The sequence below is a fragment of the Elephas maximus genome, chromosome 25, assembly GCF_024166365.1.
Source record: "Elephas maximus indicus isolate mEleMax1 chromosome 25, mEleMax1 primary haplotype, whole genome shotgun sequence".
In the NCBI taxonomy this organism is placed as follows: domain Eukaryota; kingdom Metazoa; phylum Chordata; class Mammalia; order Proboscidea; family Elephantidae; genus Elephas; species Elephas maximus.
Window position 1 is genome coordinate 5893539 of NC_064843.1, and position 17942 is coordinate 5911480.

A 17942-nucleotide genomic window follows, 5' to 3' on the forward strand; every position below is an offset into this window, starting at 1 on the left:
CTCGGAGTTCAAGAGCAAGGTTCAGAGTCTCCTCTGACATCCCTCTTGGTCTTCTTTGTTTCCTGTCTTTTCAGTGACCTCTTGCTTTCTTCATGTATGATGTCCCTGATGTCATTCCACAACTCGTCTTCGGTCACTAGGGTTCAATGTGTCAAATCTAGTCAGATGGTCTCTAAATTCAGGTGGGATATACTTAAGGTCATATTTTGGCTCTTGTGTACTTGCTCTGCTTTTTTTCAGTTTCAGCTTGAACTTGCATATGAGCAGTTGATGGTCTGTTCCACAGTTGGCCCCTGGCCTTGTTCTGACTAATGATATTGAGCTTTTTCATCGTCTCTTTCCACAGATGTAGTCTATTTGATTTCTGTGTGTTCCATCTGGCGAGGTCCATGTGTATAGTTGCTGTTTATGTTGGTGAAAGAAGGTATTTGGAATGAAAAAGTTGTTGGTCTTGCAAAATTCAATCATTTGATCTCCAGCATTGTTTCTATCACCAAGGCCATATTTTTCAACTACTGATCCTTCTTCTTTGTTTCCAACTTTCGCATTCCAATCACCAGTAATTATTAATGCATCTTGACTGCATGTTCGATCCATTTCAGACTGCAGCAGCTGACAAAAATCTTCTGTTTCTTCATCTTTGGCCCTAGTGGTTGGTGCATATATTTGAATAATAGTTGTATTAACTGGTCTTCCTTGTAGGCGTATGGGTATTTTCCTATCACTGACAGCATTGTACTTCAGGGTAGATCTTGAAACGTTCTTTTTGATGATGAACGCAACACCATTCCTCTTTGAGGTGTCATTCTCAGCATAGTAGACTGTATGATTGTCTGATTCACAATGGCCAATACCAGTCCATTTCAGTTCACAAACGCCTAGGGTATCGCTGTTTATGCATTCCATTTCATTTTTGACGATTTCCAATTTTCCTAGATTCATACTTCGTACACTCCAGGTTCCGATTATTAATGGATGTTTGCAGCTGTTTCTTCTCATTCTGAGTCACGCCACATCAGCAAATGAAGGTCCCAAAAGCTTTACTCCATCCATGTCATTAAGGTCGACCCTACTTTGAGAAGGCAGCTCTTCCCCAGTCATCTTTTGAGTGCCTTCCAACCTGGGGGCTCATCTTCTGGCACTATATCAGACAGTGTTCCACTGCTATTCATAAGGTTTTCACTGACTAATGCTTTTCACAAGGAGACTGCCTGGTCCTTCTTCCTAGTCTGTCTTAATCTGGAAGCTCAGCTGAAACCTGTCCTCCATGGGTGACCCTGCTGGTATCTGAATACCAGTGGCATAGCTTCCAGCATCACAGCAACACGCAAGCCCCCACAGTACGACAACCTGACAGACTTGTTGGGGCCATTTATTCTAGGCGGCTTTAAAAAAATTTTTTTTATTGTGCTTTAAGTGAAAGTTTACAAATCAAGCCAGTCTCTTATACAAAAATGTATATATACCTTGCTATATACTCCTAATTGTTCTCCCCCAATGAGACAGCACACTCCTTCTCTCCACCCTCTGTTTCCATGTCCATTCAGCCCACTTCTGCCCCCCTCTGCCTTCTTATCTCCCCTCCCGACAGGAGCTGCCCACATAGTCTCATGTGTCTGCTTGATCCAAGAAGCTCACTCTTCTCCAGTATCATTTTCTATCCTATAGTCCAGTCCAATCCCTGTCTGAAGAGTTGGCTTTGAGAATGGTTACTGTCTGGGGCTAACAGAAGGTCTGGAGACCATGATCTCTGAGGTCCTTCTAGTCTCAGTCAAACCATTATGTCTGATCTTTTTATGAGAATTTGAGGTCTGCATCCCACTGCTCTCCTGCTCCCTCAGGGGTTCTCTGTTGTGTTCCCTGTCAGGGCAGTCATCGTCTGTAGGCAGGCACCATCTCTAGTTCTTCTGGTCTTAAGCTGTTGTAGTCTTTGATTTATGTGGCTCTTTCTGTCTCTTGGGCTCATAATTACCTTGTGTCTTTGGTGTTTTTCATTCTCCTTTGGTCCTTTGCTCTAGGTGGATACATCTTAGATGGCCACTTGCTAGTGTTTAAGATCCTAGGGGGCTTATTTGTCTTCATCCACCCACTCATCTACTGACCCACCCATCTGTCATCTGTTCACCCAACCATCCACCCACCCACCCATCCACCCACCCACCTACTTATCCATCCACCTGTCCACTCACCTACCCCTTTGTCCATCCACCCATCCATTCATTCGTCTGTCCACTCACCCATCTGCCCATCTACTCAGTTACCTGTCTGTCCATCCAACTGTCGGTCTGTCCACCCATCCACCTGCCCACCCACGCATCTGTCTGTCCATCCATTCATCCATTCATCAGTCCAGTCATCCACCCCTCGCCTGTGATTCTCAGTCCCATGGCAGGGCATGTGAGGTCTCCTGGTGCTCTGGGTCCTGGACTTCCCACTGGTCCCCCTGCAGCGCCAGGTGTGAGTGCCATTTTCTTTTGCCTTTTCTGGAATGTCCCGCCTCGTGCCCCTGGGCAGCTCTTCATGCGCACTTCACCTGTCCTTCCCTGCGCTAGTCTTCCGGGCTGGTCCTGCTGACTGGTTGTCTGTTCTCTGTCCATGTTCTCTCCTGGATGGTTAACTCCTGGAAGCCGAGAGCCCTGCCTTCTTTATCCCTTGGCATCGGTGCCCAGCACAGTATGCAGCCCAAGGTAGCCTTTGGGTGCAGGGTGACCGGATGACTGAGAAGGCACGTGTGTAGGTTGCTGTGGGCTCTGATGTGCGCACCTCTGTAAGCTAGTGTCCAGTAGGTATGCTTCTGCTCCCCTGGCTGCGCCGCTCCATGCTCAGTCCACATGGCAGAGTGCTCCCTGCCTCCCGTTTCTTGTTTGAAAAACCTCAGACTTACAGAGAAGAGTGGCAGAGAGAGCACCTCAGTGCTCGCCCCCAGCTTCCCCAGTTGTGGACGATTCCAGCAGAGTGAGTCTCGTCCGTGGCCACCATGGAGGTTGTCTTAAACCTTGGAGTCTTTGTGTGTGGCTCCCATGGGAAGCATCTGTGGACCGAAGCGGGAGACCAGCATGATAAGTTTCAGAAAAACTTAAGGTTCTAGTTCACGCTCAGCTCTGCTTCCAGCATAAGCTGGCGTTAGACTGTGTGCATCCACACGTGTACATAACTGACGTGTGCACATGTACACGCGTTCACGCGTTACTAACCTCGAAGTAGTCTTACCGAAGTATGTTGGTCATTTGAAGTGAACTTGTACTTAAAGATAATTTGAAGTGGTAGCGTTTTGGGGGTATATTTGGGCTCAAGGAAGCCCTGGACCCTGTAACCACCCGTGTCGCCAGCAGAGGGGCCTCCCCATGGTCCTTTCTGGGTTATCATGTGACCACTGTCCCCCTTCCCCCGGGAGTGCAGTCATCCCGTTTGGACCCATGATGTCCCTGTGCTTGGAGCCCGCATCAGGGAAGGGGTGCTTGTCTCATTAGGAAACTATGACAGGAAGCAGACAGAGCGTTCATAACCTCTGTGGCCTGGCCGTACAAGCTGGGGAGTCCTGTCAGAGCGCACAGTCCTGTCTGAGCCAGCGGATGTGTGCCTAGGCAGGGTTCCTGCCTGGGACACGTGGACACGGCAGGTGGGGGACAGGACGGCACAGGCGAGGGGCGTATTTCTCAGTGGCACATCTTCCTGTCCCGTTCAGAGTGATCCGACCAGAGCTGTTGGGCTTCCTGCTGTCTGCCCAGTGCTCAGCGAATAAGAAACATGTGATAAACCCTTGCTGAAAGAATAAGAGATTGGATGTTTGTTGAAAGAATAAGAGATTGGATGATGGAGTTGACGATTATCTTACTCCGAGGGTACAAAGAGAGATAAGACAGTCCCACTGAGGAGTGCAAGTGGAATTTGGTGCCACAACGGGACTCTTGTGTGGGACAGTGTGGATGGGGTGCCGTGGAGGCCCACAGTACAGGTGCCCGAAGCTTTTCTTGAATATCCGAGGGGCGCCAGTAGAGCTTCAGTCCTTGCCCCCAGGGAGTTCCCCTGAGTGGGGATTACACAGTCACAATGTCGCACCTGTGGTCCCTGCTGAGGAGGCCGAGGTTCCCCCAGGAGATGAGACTCGAAGGGAGGGAGGAGGCAGGGAGATGCTGCCCCTGTGGGGCTCTGGGTCATGGTAGGGAGGGTCGCTTTGACCCCAAGGACTGTGGGAAATCACTGGAAACTTCTGAGCAGATCTCACTATGTTGGGAGGTTGGGGGATGGTTGCCGTAGTTGCATGTGAGACGACAGCTTAGATTAGGCCGTGGAGCTGAAGCTGAAGCCACGTTAAGGGATACTGAGAGTGAGATGGTAGGTTGCGGTGACAGTGGAGTGTGGAGGGGCCAGGATTGGAAGGTGTTGGGGAAGACTTCCTGTTGAGGTTTTGGCACGCTCGGCTCAGGGTGGTGGGAGGGTCACCGAGGAGGAGACCAGAAGCGGGTCACTGGATTACAGGGCCCAGAGTCAGATGAGACGTTTCCCGGGCAGAGAGCTAGGGAAGAAGAGTGGGTGACAGGTCCAGGGCCTTGGACGGGTCAGCAGAGGAAGGTGGGCTGCAGAGGAGACGGAGGGAGTAACGAGAACGGTGGGGAAGGCCCAGGACAGCATGGGCCATCGAGGGACAGCTGCTGATGCACGAGGAGTTTTGGGAGATGAGGAGGAGGTGCCAGGTTCTGGGTTATTCCAAAGCCACTGAGGCCCTTCCAGACAGGGCTTTTCAGCTGCAGCTTCCCGTGCGACTGACCCCGCACACCTGTGGTGCTGCTGTTCCCAGATAGGGGGTCAGCTTCCCGTGTGATTGACCCAGCACACCTGTGGTGCTGCTGTCCCAGTGAGGACAGCTGGGCTGCTCTTGAACTTCACTTTATTTCAGTTTTATGCTGGTGACACTGGTGTCCACCTGCTTGGCCATCAGTTCCTCCGAATTTAGAGGGAAAGAGAGTCTCTGAAACTTGCGGTGAATTTTAGACACAGGTTTCCACGTGTTGTACAGTTTCCCGTCTGTTGATTTGTACATCATTTCTTTCTTACGTAGGCCTCAAGGGTAATCGTTCCTGTTGAGTCAAAGATAAATTAATGAATAAAAATAAAAATAAAAGAAGTTGCCACTGAGCCAGTTCCAACTCATGGCACTCATGTGTGCAGAGTAGAACTCTGTAGAGTTTTCAAAGCTGTTACCTTTTGGGAGTAGATGGTCAGGCCTTTCTTCTGCGGTGCCTCTCAGTGGGTTTGAACTGCTAACCTTTTGGCTAGTAGTCAAGCACTTAACTGTTTGTACCACCCAAAAAAAAAAAAGGACCTCCTAAAATTAATTAAATGGTTAAATTTAAAATGGGTAAATTAATGAATACAACAGAATAAAAATATGGTCAGTGGAATTGGTTAGGGGTTAGTGTTTAGCTTTGCTACCAGCAGGGCAGTGGTAACCGGGGTGGGTCAGCAGGTGCTTTTGCTACAAGCAGGGCAATGGTGACCAGGGTGGGTCAGCAGGTGCTGGAGGCATTTGGGGCCTGAGTCCCGGTACTCTGCAGAGATTGATCCTTCATGACAGGGGCACACCTGTTGGTCTCGCTTCTGACAACGTCTGGTTTCCTGGAGGCAAGGGAGGCCACTTAGAACACGGGCTGTGCACCACAGCTGTGTCACGGGCACTGGGAGCCGCTCCTCACACCTGCCCTTTGGGCCTGACCACCCTCCGTCTGGGCTCCTCGGGGCCTGGCTCCTGCAGAGGAGCTGGGTCGGCTGTATTTTGAAAATCTTCACATGCAGTTTTTCAAAAAATTTGTTGTTGTTGAGAATACACACAGCACATAGACCAACTCGACAGATTGGATGTGTGCAATTGAGTGGCATTGATTGTACCACCTTTTCCCTCCTCTTGCGAGTCGCTCCTGCCCCACTGCCATCGTCTTGCTGCCCCCTGAGGGTCCTGTACAGGTTCCACGTATGATTGTATCTTGAGGCCTGGGAGCTCTCGAGGACCCTACCCCAGCCTGATAACTCAAGGATTATGTTGTCATCACTTGCTGTCTGATGACACGGTGTGTCAGAAGGAACACGCAGCACGCAGTCACTCGGTAGTGCCACCTGCAGTCTGGTTCTGTGTACCCTGCATGAAGCCGGTGCACTAACAGGGCGACTCAGGGCCATCTTTGTGCGAGTCATGGTGACTGGAAAGGCCGGTACAACTCTTGGGCTGCTGCTGGTGTTCTGAGAACACAGGACTGTCTGGGAGAAGGCAGCACCGGGTGTAAAACACGTGCAGTTAGGGTAACTCAGAAATCAGGGCATGGAGAAAATGCCTCAGTAAAATTGCTTTCCATCATTGGTGGAGTTGTTGGACCATTTTCTTACTAAGGACTGTGTGTGTGTGTGTGTGTGTGTGTGTTAATGGCTCTATTGTGGTATAATTGAATGCAATAAACTACGCGTTTAGTGAACAGTTTAATGAGTTTTGACGTGTACATACATACCTGTGAGACCGTCAGCACAGTTAAGAGAATGAACGTGTCCATCTGCCCCTTTGTGTCCCACCCCGCCCCGCCCCCTCCCCCAGGCCACCACTCGTGTGCTTTCTGTCATTATAGATAACGTTTTCTAGAGTTTTATAGAAATGAAGAATAGAGTGTGCACCCCGCTGCTTTTTTTCTGACTTCTTACTCAGCATCATTATTTCAAGGTGCATCCATGCTGCTGCCTGCGCCCCTTCTTGCTTCTGAGAACTTTCCCATCGTGTGGGATCGCCACACATTGTTTACCCTTCACCTGCTGAACTTCTGGGTTGTTTCCAGTTTTTGGCATTACAGGGAAAGCTGTTAGGACTGGTGCACATATAAGTCTCTGTAAGGACATATTCATGGAGACTCTCTAGGACAGAGTAGAGCTGCCCCATAGGGTTTCCGAGGCTGTAATCTTTACGGAAGCGGACTGCCACGTCTTTCTCCTTTGGAGCGGCTGCGGGGTTTGAAGTGCCAGTCTTTCAGTTAGCAGCTGAGCACTACTTATTGCACCATCCAGGGCTCCTTTTTTGAACAAGGGATCCCACACTTTCATTTTGTACTGTTGTTGTTGGGTGCTGTCCGATCAGCTCTGACTCATAGCGACCCTGTAGGATGGAGCAGAACTGCCCCATAGGGTTTCCAAGGCTGTAATCTTTACAGAAGCAGACTGCCACGTCTTTCTCCTGCTGAGCAGCTGGTGGGTTCGAACAGCCGGTCTTTCGGTTGGTGCTTAACCACTGCGCCACCAGGGCTTCTTGATCACATGGCAGGGGTGTGTTTAACTTTTTAAAACAAACTGCAGGACTGTTTTCCAGAGCGGTTGTATCATTTTATATTCCCACCAGTGGTGTTTAGAGTTAGTTCCTCCATGTCCTTGCTAGCACTTGACGTGGCCAGTCTTTTTCGTTTTAGCGGGCGTGTAATGGTATTGCATTGTGGCTTTAACTTGCATTTCCCTAATGACATGGGTTACCATGAGTCAACTCAACTCAACAGCAGCTGGTTTTTTTGGCAGACGACAAATAGCGTTGAGCATCTTTTTGCCTGTTTGTTTGCAGTCCATGTCATCTTTGGTGAGGTGCCTTTTTTATTGTGTTGTTTATTTTCTTACTTTGAGTTTCGAGAATTCTATATATATCATGATTTCTTTATTAGATATGTGCTTTATAAAAATCGCTCCCATTTTGTGGTTCGTCTTTTGAGGAGCAGAAGATGTTGATAAACTCCAGTTTGTTAATTTGTTTTTTTATGGCTTGTACTTTGGGTGTTGTATCTTGACTAACCCAAGGTCACAAAGATTTTTTTCCTATGATTTCTCCCGGAAGGCTTAGAGTTTCAGATTTTACATTTAGGTAAAAATCCATTTTGAGTTGATTTTGGTATACAGTAGGAGGATGGGTCCAAGTTCAGCTTTTTCATGTGGACATCTGATTGTTCCCATTTGTTGAAAGATTCTTTCTCCTCCTACTTGCCTTTGTCAGAAACCAGTTGTCCACATATGCGTGGTCTGTTTCTGGACTCTCTTCTGTTCCACGGATGTATTTGTTTAACTTTACGTGGTACTACGCTGTTGTGATCATTGTGAATACATCCTGAAATCAGGTAGCTTTGGCCCTCCAGCTCTGTTCTTCTTTTACAAACTCGTTTTGCCTGCCCCAGGACCTTTGTGTTTCTGTAGGAGTTTTACAGTGTTTCAGTTTGTCAGTTTCTACACACAAGGCCCTCCTAGCGTTTGATGTTGCCTTTTTCTTGATTCAGTGCTGGCTCTGTTGCTGTTTTCCAGAGTTCTGACGGTTTCTGCTTGTTTTTCGGTGTTGGGGGCAGAGGGGAGTGTAGAGGTGCCTGTGCCACCATCTTGCTGACATCCTTCTTGCACCTCTTTCTTTTTATGTCCAAAGTGAGAGAAAGAACGCAAAGCAGGGTCGGGGGCTGTGAGCTGGTGGGAATGTCTCCAAAGTATATTCAGATTGCGATGCGGAATCTTCTTGCCTTGAAGGAGGGGAAGCTTGGGGCTGGAGGGTCAGGGGTCAGGTACCACTCAGCGCTGAGCTGGCATGTGAACCCGAGTCAGAATTGAGCAGTGAGGTAACATTGTCACGTCTGTGCATCCTGTTCCCTCTGTCCTGGGATCTTATGAGGTTGTGAGCGTGGCGACCAGAAGGATAAAAGAGCCGTGTTTACACACACGTCTTGGCTCCCCTTATAAGAGACAGACCTGGGGTTCTGCCACACTTTCCTGTATTCACAACGCTACAGTTTTAGGTATTTTTTTCTCCACAACTTGCAAGGCAAAAAGTTCACCAAGAGCCATCAGGGTAAAAGGAACACTTCGGCCATAGTGTAAGTCAGCTTGGCTGTGTTCTGTGGCCACATTGTCCAGAGCCTGTGGTGGATCTGCTGCTCTTGGGGTGACAGGCCTGTCCCGAGAGGCCTACTGGAGCCCCTCAGGTTCTGTGTGGTCTCAGGGAGCCTGGGGAGGGTAGTGGTGGTGCTGTGGCATGGAGGGGCTGGGCCAGCCCTGGCCAGTGGCTGTGAGGGGACGAGGAGGGCAGCTGCTCTCATGTTGTGCTGCGAGATGCAGTTCTCCTCCTGGACTGCCCGTCCGTCTGACCGCAGCCTGGTGGGCACAGGTGTGTGCTTCTGCTTTGCCACCCAGAGCGCCATGTGTCCTTGGTGCCTGTTGGGGACAATCCCCTGAGAAGCCCCCAGTGTTACTGAAAGGGCTCCTGAGCACACTCGCAAGTGCTGTGTGGTGGGCAGCCTCAGGGAGGGCCCTTCTCCAGCCTGTACCTCATGTCCCCTTGGCGTGCCTGCACTTACTCAGGCATCCAGTGTCTCACATGGTGTCGTTTACCACACGTTTACCGGCAGAGGGGCTCGCATCCTTGTCTTCACACTCTGCCCAATCTAAGCGGCATTGTATTGACAGGTGACAGAACCTAGGGACCAGAGTTGTGAGTGAGGCAGATGGGCTGCTGACCCTCACGTCTGTCCGCTGGACCAGAGGACTGGCATTTGTCTGGTCACTGTCATTATAGCCTCAGGGGAGCCGTCACCTGGGCGTGGGGACCTCTAAACTGCAGGTGAGCAGAAGGGCACGTTTGAAGGCTGCAAGCAGGTCAGCCTCTGGGTCCCCAGTTTCCAAGGGATCGTGCTAGCATTATCATGGCTGCCAACCTGTGTTTTCCCTAGAAGCGGGGTCTGCAGCGGGGAGGGCGCAGCCCCAGGCTACGCAGAAAGGGTTGCTGTAGCCCTGGAGACTGCTTTAAGGTACAGTGAAAAGCAAGCCTGTTCCCTTGCCGGTGATGAACAGGAGCGGGACAGCCGTAAAACTGGGTGAGAAAGTGCACCCTGATCTTGAATCTGGTGCCTAGGGAGGGCAGGGTTCACTCACTCTTTAAAAAACTGGTGGTAGTGCTAGGCTGTGCCGCCCTGTGATGGGGTGACGGAATGCCCTCCAAGGTTCCTGGGGCTGGGAGAAGGGCCTGGCAGCACTGAGGGAGGACCCCGCCTGTGTTGGAGCTTCACATTCCTGCCCCCGTGTGGCGCCCCCAGCACCAGAGAAGCTGGGTGTGTGGCCCCAATTTAGATGTGAGCATATGGAGGCTCGGTCCCTGCCAGACAGCGCTGCTTTAAAAACTACTGAGCATGTTCACACTGTTTATCGTAATTTCAAAACCTAAATTTTCACAATAATGAAAGAAAATAGGCTAAATCTTCATCAGTAAGGGAATTATAAATACATTATTGATGAAATGATACAGCCGTGGAGAGTGATGATTTTGAAGAATGTTTAATGACCTGGAGAATGGTTACGATAGAAGAAGTGAGAAGAACACGCAACTACGTGTCAGCAAAGCCACCTCAGTTTTCTTTACGGTGATGAAAACATACACGCTTACGTACGGACACATAGGACACAGATGGGGAGGAAGGTGTTGCCATGTTAACGGAGGAGGGGGCCTCAGTAGGTTTCCACTTCCTTTGTTCTTATCTGCATTTCAGATTTTCTGTGATGAACACTTATCATTTCTAGTCTAAGAAAGATGTTAGAATTACCAAAGAGGAAAAGTTAAGCTGTTTTCTGTCTGCTCCATCTAGATGGATCATGGTTATCACTGATGCCATTTGGCTGGTTTGGGTTTCACAGTGGCCCACGCATGAGGGGGTGGGGCAGAGAGACAGTGCAGGGAGAGGGAATAGCCCCCGAAGGTGGAGGTGGAAGGGTGAGGGGCAGGGGCAGGGCTGAATAGGGGTGGGGGGTGATGCTGGCCAACTGCTCATGTCTGTTCTAGGTACTTCAGTTTTTGCCTGAGAGAGTGGGCTTCGTGGGGCTGGTGGGCAGAGGGCAGGTGTCGGGGTCTGATCAGGAGGCAAAGCCTGCAGTCCCTCATTCCCCATCTTAGCTGCTAAGTGCCTCTGGTGCCCACTCCCAGACCTCTGCTGCCTGCCTCACATTGACCATGTTGGCTGGGTGATGAAGCTGAAGGGTCTTTGAAATGGAAGGTGTGTTTATTGTGTCAAGTTTGACCACCTTCCCTGATATAAGGATTGGGTCAGTGGCTATCTCTCTCTCTGGAGAGCCTCTTCCAGTCAGTGTTGAAACAAAACTAGCCCAGCTGAGTGTGAGGTGGTGTTGGTGAGAGGTGTGTATTGGTGTTGGTGTGTGTTGGTTTGAGGTGGTGTGAGGTGTGTGTTAGTGAGAGGTATATGTTGGTGTGAGGTCGTGGTATGAGGTGTGTGTTGGTATGAGATGGTGTTGGTGAGGTGGTAACAGGTGTGTTTTGCTGAGGTGTGTTTTGGTATGAGGGGTGTGTTGATGTGAGGTGGTGGTGTGAGGTGTATGTGGTATATGTGTAAGGTGGTGTTGGTTAAGTGGTGTGAGGTGTGTGTTGGTATGAAGTGTGAGATGTGTGTTGGTGTGAGGGGTGTATTGGAATGAGGTGGTGGTATGTGTTGGTATGAGGTGGCATGAAGTGGTGTGATGTGTGCGTTGGTGTGAGGTGATGTGAAGTGTGTGTTGGTGTTAGGTGGTGTTAGATGTAATGTGGCGTTGGTGTAAGATGGTGTTGGTGAGGTGGTATGAGGTGGTATTGGTGAGGTGGTGTGAGGTATGTGTCTGTGTGAGATACGTGTTTGTCATGGAGGAGCGCTGGGCTAGGGACCAGAGGCCCGACATTCCAGGCAGCTGTCCCCTTCAGAGAGGCCTTCCTGATAGAAAACGGGCCTGTCCCTGAGCAGCGAGAGACAGCTCCTTACGAGTCAGCATGACTGCCCGTTGTGAGTGCAGTGTGGGGAGTGGGAGAGTGTTTCCCAGAGCTGAGTGGGATGGGAGGACGGTGCTGCCTTTGGAGGAGACAGATTACTGTTTCCTGACTTTCTTGTAAACTAGTGTTAGTTACAGTTAAGACAAGGTTGTGTTTCCTTGCCTTTGCATAAATAGTTCACTGTAGTTGTTTATCTGTTTGAAATGAGTGATTATAAGCAGAGTTTACAAGCTCCAGAGCAGCGATAATGTCATTAAGACATGGCACCCGATACAGCTCTAGGTATTTTGATTATCTCCAGCTATCATTAAAAAAAAAAAATTTTTTTTTTTTATCGCGTGTGTGTCAGACTTTTAATCAGAATCAGTGATTGTAACTCATTGTAACCAGAGAAACTGTCAAAGAAGAGTGCCCCCCAGCCAAGTATGTGGCCTCTTGATTGAAACAAGCTTCAGTTCTGTTTAAGGAGGGAGGTGGCTGTGCGCTCAGCATCAGCTTAGAGCCGTTGAGTCCAGTTTTGTTTAAAGCAGCCCACGTTCGTGTATCTCCAGCTCCATCTGCCCTTCCCTCCCTTACCGATTTGTAGCCCCATCGGAGGCATTTTTACCGCCTAAGAGAGGTTAGTTACCTGGTTAGCGTCACATGTCGCTTCTTGGCAGGGCTTTTAATTCCTGCCCCAACTGTTGCTCTAAGCCTCGGGCGCATCTTTAATTGAAAACTATTTCACGGCAAGCAGCGTCTGTTTCCTTGCACTTTTGCGATGCTCACTGGTTGCTGTCAAGTCTGTTCCAACTCCTAGTGACCCTATAGGAGAGAGCAGAACTGCCCCATAGAATTTCGAAGGAGCGCCTGGCGATTATGAACTGTTGACCCTTTGGTTAGCAGCCATAGCACTTAACCACTAAGCCACCAGGGTTTCTACGACATCCACCATAACACTTTAATTTCGTTAGACCTTTAGCCCGTTGCTATCTTGTGAATATTTGTTATTTTAATATCCTGTTAGATTTCTGTAGATGTAGTTTTCTAAGCAAGCAAGCTTCTGATAATTGAAGCGTGTACATTCACTGTGTCAGGTAAATGCGCTTGAAGTTGGGGGTTTAGAGCCTTCTCTGTTTCGCTTGGATCCTCTTGACCCTGCACCGAGTGTTGGCTCCTTGGAATTCTTGAGAGGAAGGAGGAGAGGGAGCCTCTGAGTGAATGAATACGTGTAATGAGCGAATGGTCGGGTTTGAGAAAATAATGTCAAGCAGCATTCTGTGTCTGTCCTCATTTTGGGGGTCCCAGCAGAGTATCTGCTTTTCGGGTGGCCGCACTCTCCCTTGATGGCTGACACATAAACCCGGGTGGCCCCTCCTCGCCTCAAGAGCCTTTCTTCAGCATTTCGTGTACTGACAGCCGTGGCGTTTAGAGGGGCTGGTCTTCGTGGTTTCCCTGGTGGTGTAGTGGTTAAGTGCTACAGGTGCTAACCAAAGGGTCAGCAGTTTGAATCTGCCAGGCGCTCCTTGGAAGCTCTATGGGGCAGTTCCACTCTGTCCTATAGGGTCGCTATGAATCAGAATCGACTCGACGGCACTGGGTTTGGTTTTTGGTTTGGTCTCAGTGGTGGAGCAGAATGAGGAGCCCTCGGGCTCTGGAGACTGCAGAGTGACTGGCTCCCAGCAGCTGGGCTTTGGGTTTTGTTTGTTTTCATTCTGTGTACTTCTGTTTTGGGAGGAAAGCGCTCTGAACGGGCACAAGTGTAGTTCTTGTGGACGGAGAATTCAGACGTGAGCCCAGGAAGCGGCTTCACTTACTTCTTGGTGTCCTGACGGGTTTTGAAAAGCCCAGAACTTGACGGCTTCAGAGACTCTTCTAAACCTTCTAAGATTGCTCCAAGTCTTGTTTAGCTCAAGAGGAAGAAGAGCCCAGTGTTCACATTTGATCCTGGCATGTCTCCCTCTGCTTTCTGGAGGGCATGACTTTCTGTTCATCCTAAAGGCGAGGAAGCAGCAGCCGAGGTGTCTCATCCTCCCGTCTGCCCTCTTTCTCAGTCGGTGTGATGGGTGCAGGCCACCTTGGTGGCTTCCTTGGAGACAGATGATGGCGTGATTAGGCCTGCTCTTGCGGCTTCATCACCAATCCTGTCGTGGGAAATTAATGTAAAAGTTAGACAGCTCTCTACTGTTTCTAATGGAATTTACCGTATAAATTCCTCCAGACCAGCTGTGGGGTTGTGGGCGCAGCCTCGGCATCCCTGCACCTGGCCTTACTGCCTGCAGACGGGGTTGTGGTGTGGCTTTATGGGCCTGCGGGGGTGTTGCGTGGGGAGGTGGTATGGTACAGAGAAGGGTTGTGCTCGCTTTGCTGCCCGGCTTATTTATAAAAGGCAGGTGCAGTGACCATTTGAGTCTCACGATCCTTTAAAAACCTGTCATGGCTGTTCCATCCTCTGTCCCATTGTCCCTGGCACATGCGTTTAGAGTTGGGCAGATCCAGTCTGTTTTACAACTTCTCGTTCTTTCTTCCCAGAGCTCTCGGCCTCCCCTCGGTAGGATGTGTGTCCCCAGCGTGCCCACGGGGCGGGGCTGCCCTCCTGACCAGGTCTCGTATGTCCTAGGTATGGTCCTCGTGCGCAGCGAGAACGGGCAGCTGTTAATGATCCCTCAGCAGGCGCTGGCCCAGATGCAGGCGCAGGCCCATGCCCAGGCCCAGCCTCAGACCACCATGGCGCCCCGCCCTGCAACCCCCACAAGTGCCCCTCCTGTCCAGATCTCCACTGTACAGGTGAGTGCCCACCCCCGGCCTGGAGCCCACCCTCGCTGGAGGTCTGGGGTCAGGCCCAGCCGCATAAGGGGGCGGAGGACTGGCCGGAAGCTCTGGGGATGGCCATGCAGGGCCCTGGTTTTTGGGACCAGCCCCCACCCCACCACACTGTGCAGGAGGTGGGCACCCCTCTGTGCCTCACTTTCCTTACCTGCAAATGGAGATGTAACAAGCCTGTAGGGCTGTTCCCGGGACTTGGCCTCAAAGCGCCAAAAACAGCGGAGCAGACGAGTGCTGAGCTGTGCTAGTGCTGCTCTTGTCCGGGAGGCATGGGGACTTCACGGGATTACGTTGAGCCTCACGGAGTCACAGACCCTGACACCGAGGTGGCGGTGGAGAGGCCTGCTCTGACACTGGCTGCCAAGTCCCCAGGCGTTCCCTCTCTGCCACACGTTCAGCATTGTTACTTTGATTTGGCCTTTTGCCAGCACATTGCCTGTTCCCTCCTGATGCGCTTCTGTTGGTGCTGTGATCCTGCTGCTCCGAGTTCCGTGGCTCCTAAGTAGCTGAAGTGGAGACGGGACAAGATCCTGAGAGAACGTTTCCCTTCCGTGACATCAGCCATGCCTCGTCTGTGGTGTAGACAGAGGGGGTGTGTGCTGGGAGATGGGCAGACCAGCCCCTGCCCCCACTCTGATATCTGTAACGGCTAAGAACCGTGCCTTCATGGTCAGAGTGTTGTGTCTGTTGAGTGAGAGCGCTGGCTGGCTTCACACCAGCGGTCGGCCTTACAGGCCTCAATCTGACATCTCCCCTCGGGGCTCAAGACATCCGTCCGTCGGGGTTGAGGCGCCAGTGGCCAGCCGGACCTCCTCCTGTGCCCCCTCCTGCAGCACCGTGACCAGGTGCCACCCCACCTTTGTCACTGATGTAGTTCTTGTCAATAAGACCACAGAAGTCAGCCCAGGACTGGCTTCCAGATACGCGGGCTTTCTGGAGATGGCGTTTTGTAGGCTTGTGGAAGGAGCCTGTACATGAAAAGTAGATGGAAAGATTTTGATCACGTGCTTTTGCCTTGGCGAGAAAACTTTACAACTATGGTGGCTTCAAGAAAATTGTGAATAAACACACTTGACTACAGCAGTTACTTGTTTAAGGATTGATTTTTGGGTACAGTTGGTGGATGGGGAATTGCTTTCACTTATAGCTCATTTTGTGATACTTGCATATTTTTCAGGCTCAAGGGACGCCTATTATTGCCCGGCAGGTGACCCCAACGACCATAATTAAGCAAGTGTCTCAGGCCCAGACGACAGTACAGCCCACCACCACACTACAGCGCTCGCCCGGCATGCAGGTAAGGCTGAAGGGGTGGGTGGGCAGTGGAGGCAGCAAGAGGGCGGGGGCAGCGAGGCTGCTGGTCACGGTGGAGGCAGAGTGTGGACTTCCTGTGAGGCAGAGAGGAGGCCTCAGAATTCTGAAGTCAGTACCCATTCCTGTCATCTCCAGCTCCTGGTGACCTCCTGGGTCACAGGACAGACCTGCTCCGTAAGGTTTTCTAGGCTGTCACCTTATGGAAGTGGATCACCAGGCCTTGCCTCTGCGGCACCTCGGGGTGGGTTTGAACTGCCAACCTTTAGATTAGTAGTCGGGTGAAACCGTGCCCCCCAGCAGCCTTCTTAAAGTGATACTGAGTTGAATTCTGGGAAGAGAACCCCTCTTGAAGAGAGGAGTTGGTCTGTGACAGCAGAGAGCCAGGCCCTTTCTTTAAACCAATGTGGAATCTGTCGTCAGCTGCTCTCACAGTGCCTCTGTGCCAGGACTGTGACGAGAAACAGGGCAGCGTCGGCATGTGATTCAGAAAGAACCAGGTGCCGGCGGTCTGTGTGCACACATGTGCTGGCTGGCTGTGCAGTGGGGAGATGGTGTCACCTGCCCTGAGCACTCTCTGTGCCCCAGATGCTGTTCTTCTTGTGCACGTGCATGGTCTTGGTAATTTTCACAGCACCCCTGGGGGGTGGGTGCCACTATTGTTCTTAGTTTACCGATAGGCTGTTTTACAGGCGAGGCTAGGGGTTCCGGAACATGCTCCTGTCTCAGCTGGTGAGCTGTGGAGTGTGTGGGTGGCAGCCGGCAGGCTGCATTGCCCCTGTGGCATGTGTCCTTAGTCAAGGAATAAGATCTGGGTTCCAGAAATATCCACATCAGCCTGGCGTGTGTGAGCTCTGGGAAGGAGAGTATGTTGAGCAGGTGCTGGCCTCTCCTGTGTTCCGTGTTCCTCACTGTCTGGCCCTGCTTGAGCTGGTGCCGGCCTCTTCCGTGTTCCGTGTCCTCACTGCCTGGCCCTGCTCGTGAGGCTGCGAAGAGGGACTTGTGTGCCTCCGGGTGGTCCCTTCTGTTCCGGAGGAGGAGTGAGGGCCACAATGGGGAGGGAATTGCCAAGGTGCCCTATGCCCTGGGACCTCCGGTCAGGAAATAGCCTTCCCAACAGGCCAGGGCCGCCAGAGGAGAGTGACTTGGGCGCTGCTAGCCTGTGCTTGTGAGTGTGCTCTGTGATGCTGGCGTCTGCAGGGCTCATCGCCACGGCGAAGTAGCCGTGTGCCAGACCCCTGCGTTGGTGCATTCGTTGCCGCTTTGTGTGCGGTCCTCGCTGTGGGGCTGCTGAGTAGGACCCTTCCCGTTCCCAAATGAGGAAACCGAGGCTGGAGGGGAAGGGTGGTGGCTGGTAAGTGGTGGGCTCTCCCGGATCACTGGGCCCCCCCCGGTTCTCCTTGTGGTGTCTGTGGCTGTGACCTGCTTTTGAAGGTGGAGTGGGGGGAGCAGCTCGGTCCCAAGTCAAGGAGGGTGGCGGGGAGGCGGGGGCTCTGCATGTCAGGGGCGCCAGCACCATGGTCTGGCCCTGCACCCGTCCTGCCGATACAGGCATGCGTTTACAGCAGGCGCAGCAGAAGGAATGTTCTTGGAGCAGGTGAACTTGCTTTCTCAGGGAGCTTGTGTGCGGGTCGGGGTGGGGGCCTGCAGTCAGCCTGAGGAGGGGTGTCATACGGAAGGAGGGAGCAGACCTCCTGAAGTTCCAGGAAAAGGTGCTTCTCTTCCGATACTTTGGAGGCTTGGTTTTTTCTCTCACGTTTTCTTCATTTGGATTTTTGATTTGATGTTTTCTAATTGCATGCTTGTTGTGAAAGAATACAGAGATTCACAAAGAAAAAGCCGACCGTCTCCCCCAATGTCCTTCCTTCCCCCTCCACGCACAAGTGTCCCCAGCCAGGAGCACCCTGGGGAACCTTGGTTCCACGTTCACCCCCCACCTCGCATGCCAGGGTCCTCTCAGGGTATAGCCCGGAGTCCTCCCCGTGGACTGCACTGCCCCCTACCCTCAGGAGCCGGGAACAGGAGCATTGCACAA

The 17942-nt window shown here is 51.4% G+C and overlaps 1 protein-coding gene across 1 annotated transcript in view; it reads left to right on the forward strand.

The window, feature by feature from the left end:
- TAF4 (TATA-box binding protein associated factor 4) overlaps positions 1-17942 on the forward strand; it is a 112283-nt gene that overhangs the window by 54354 nt on the left and 39987 nt on the right. The window contains exons 3-4 of the mRNA XM_049870083.1: positions 14391-14557; positions 15774-15893. Of these exons, the coding sequence (XP_049726040.1) occupies positions 14391-14557; positions 15774-15893 (287 nt within the window). The remainder of the gene's footprint in view (positions 1-14390; positions 14558-15773; positions 15894-17942) is intronic.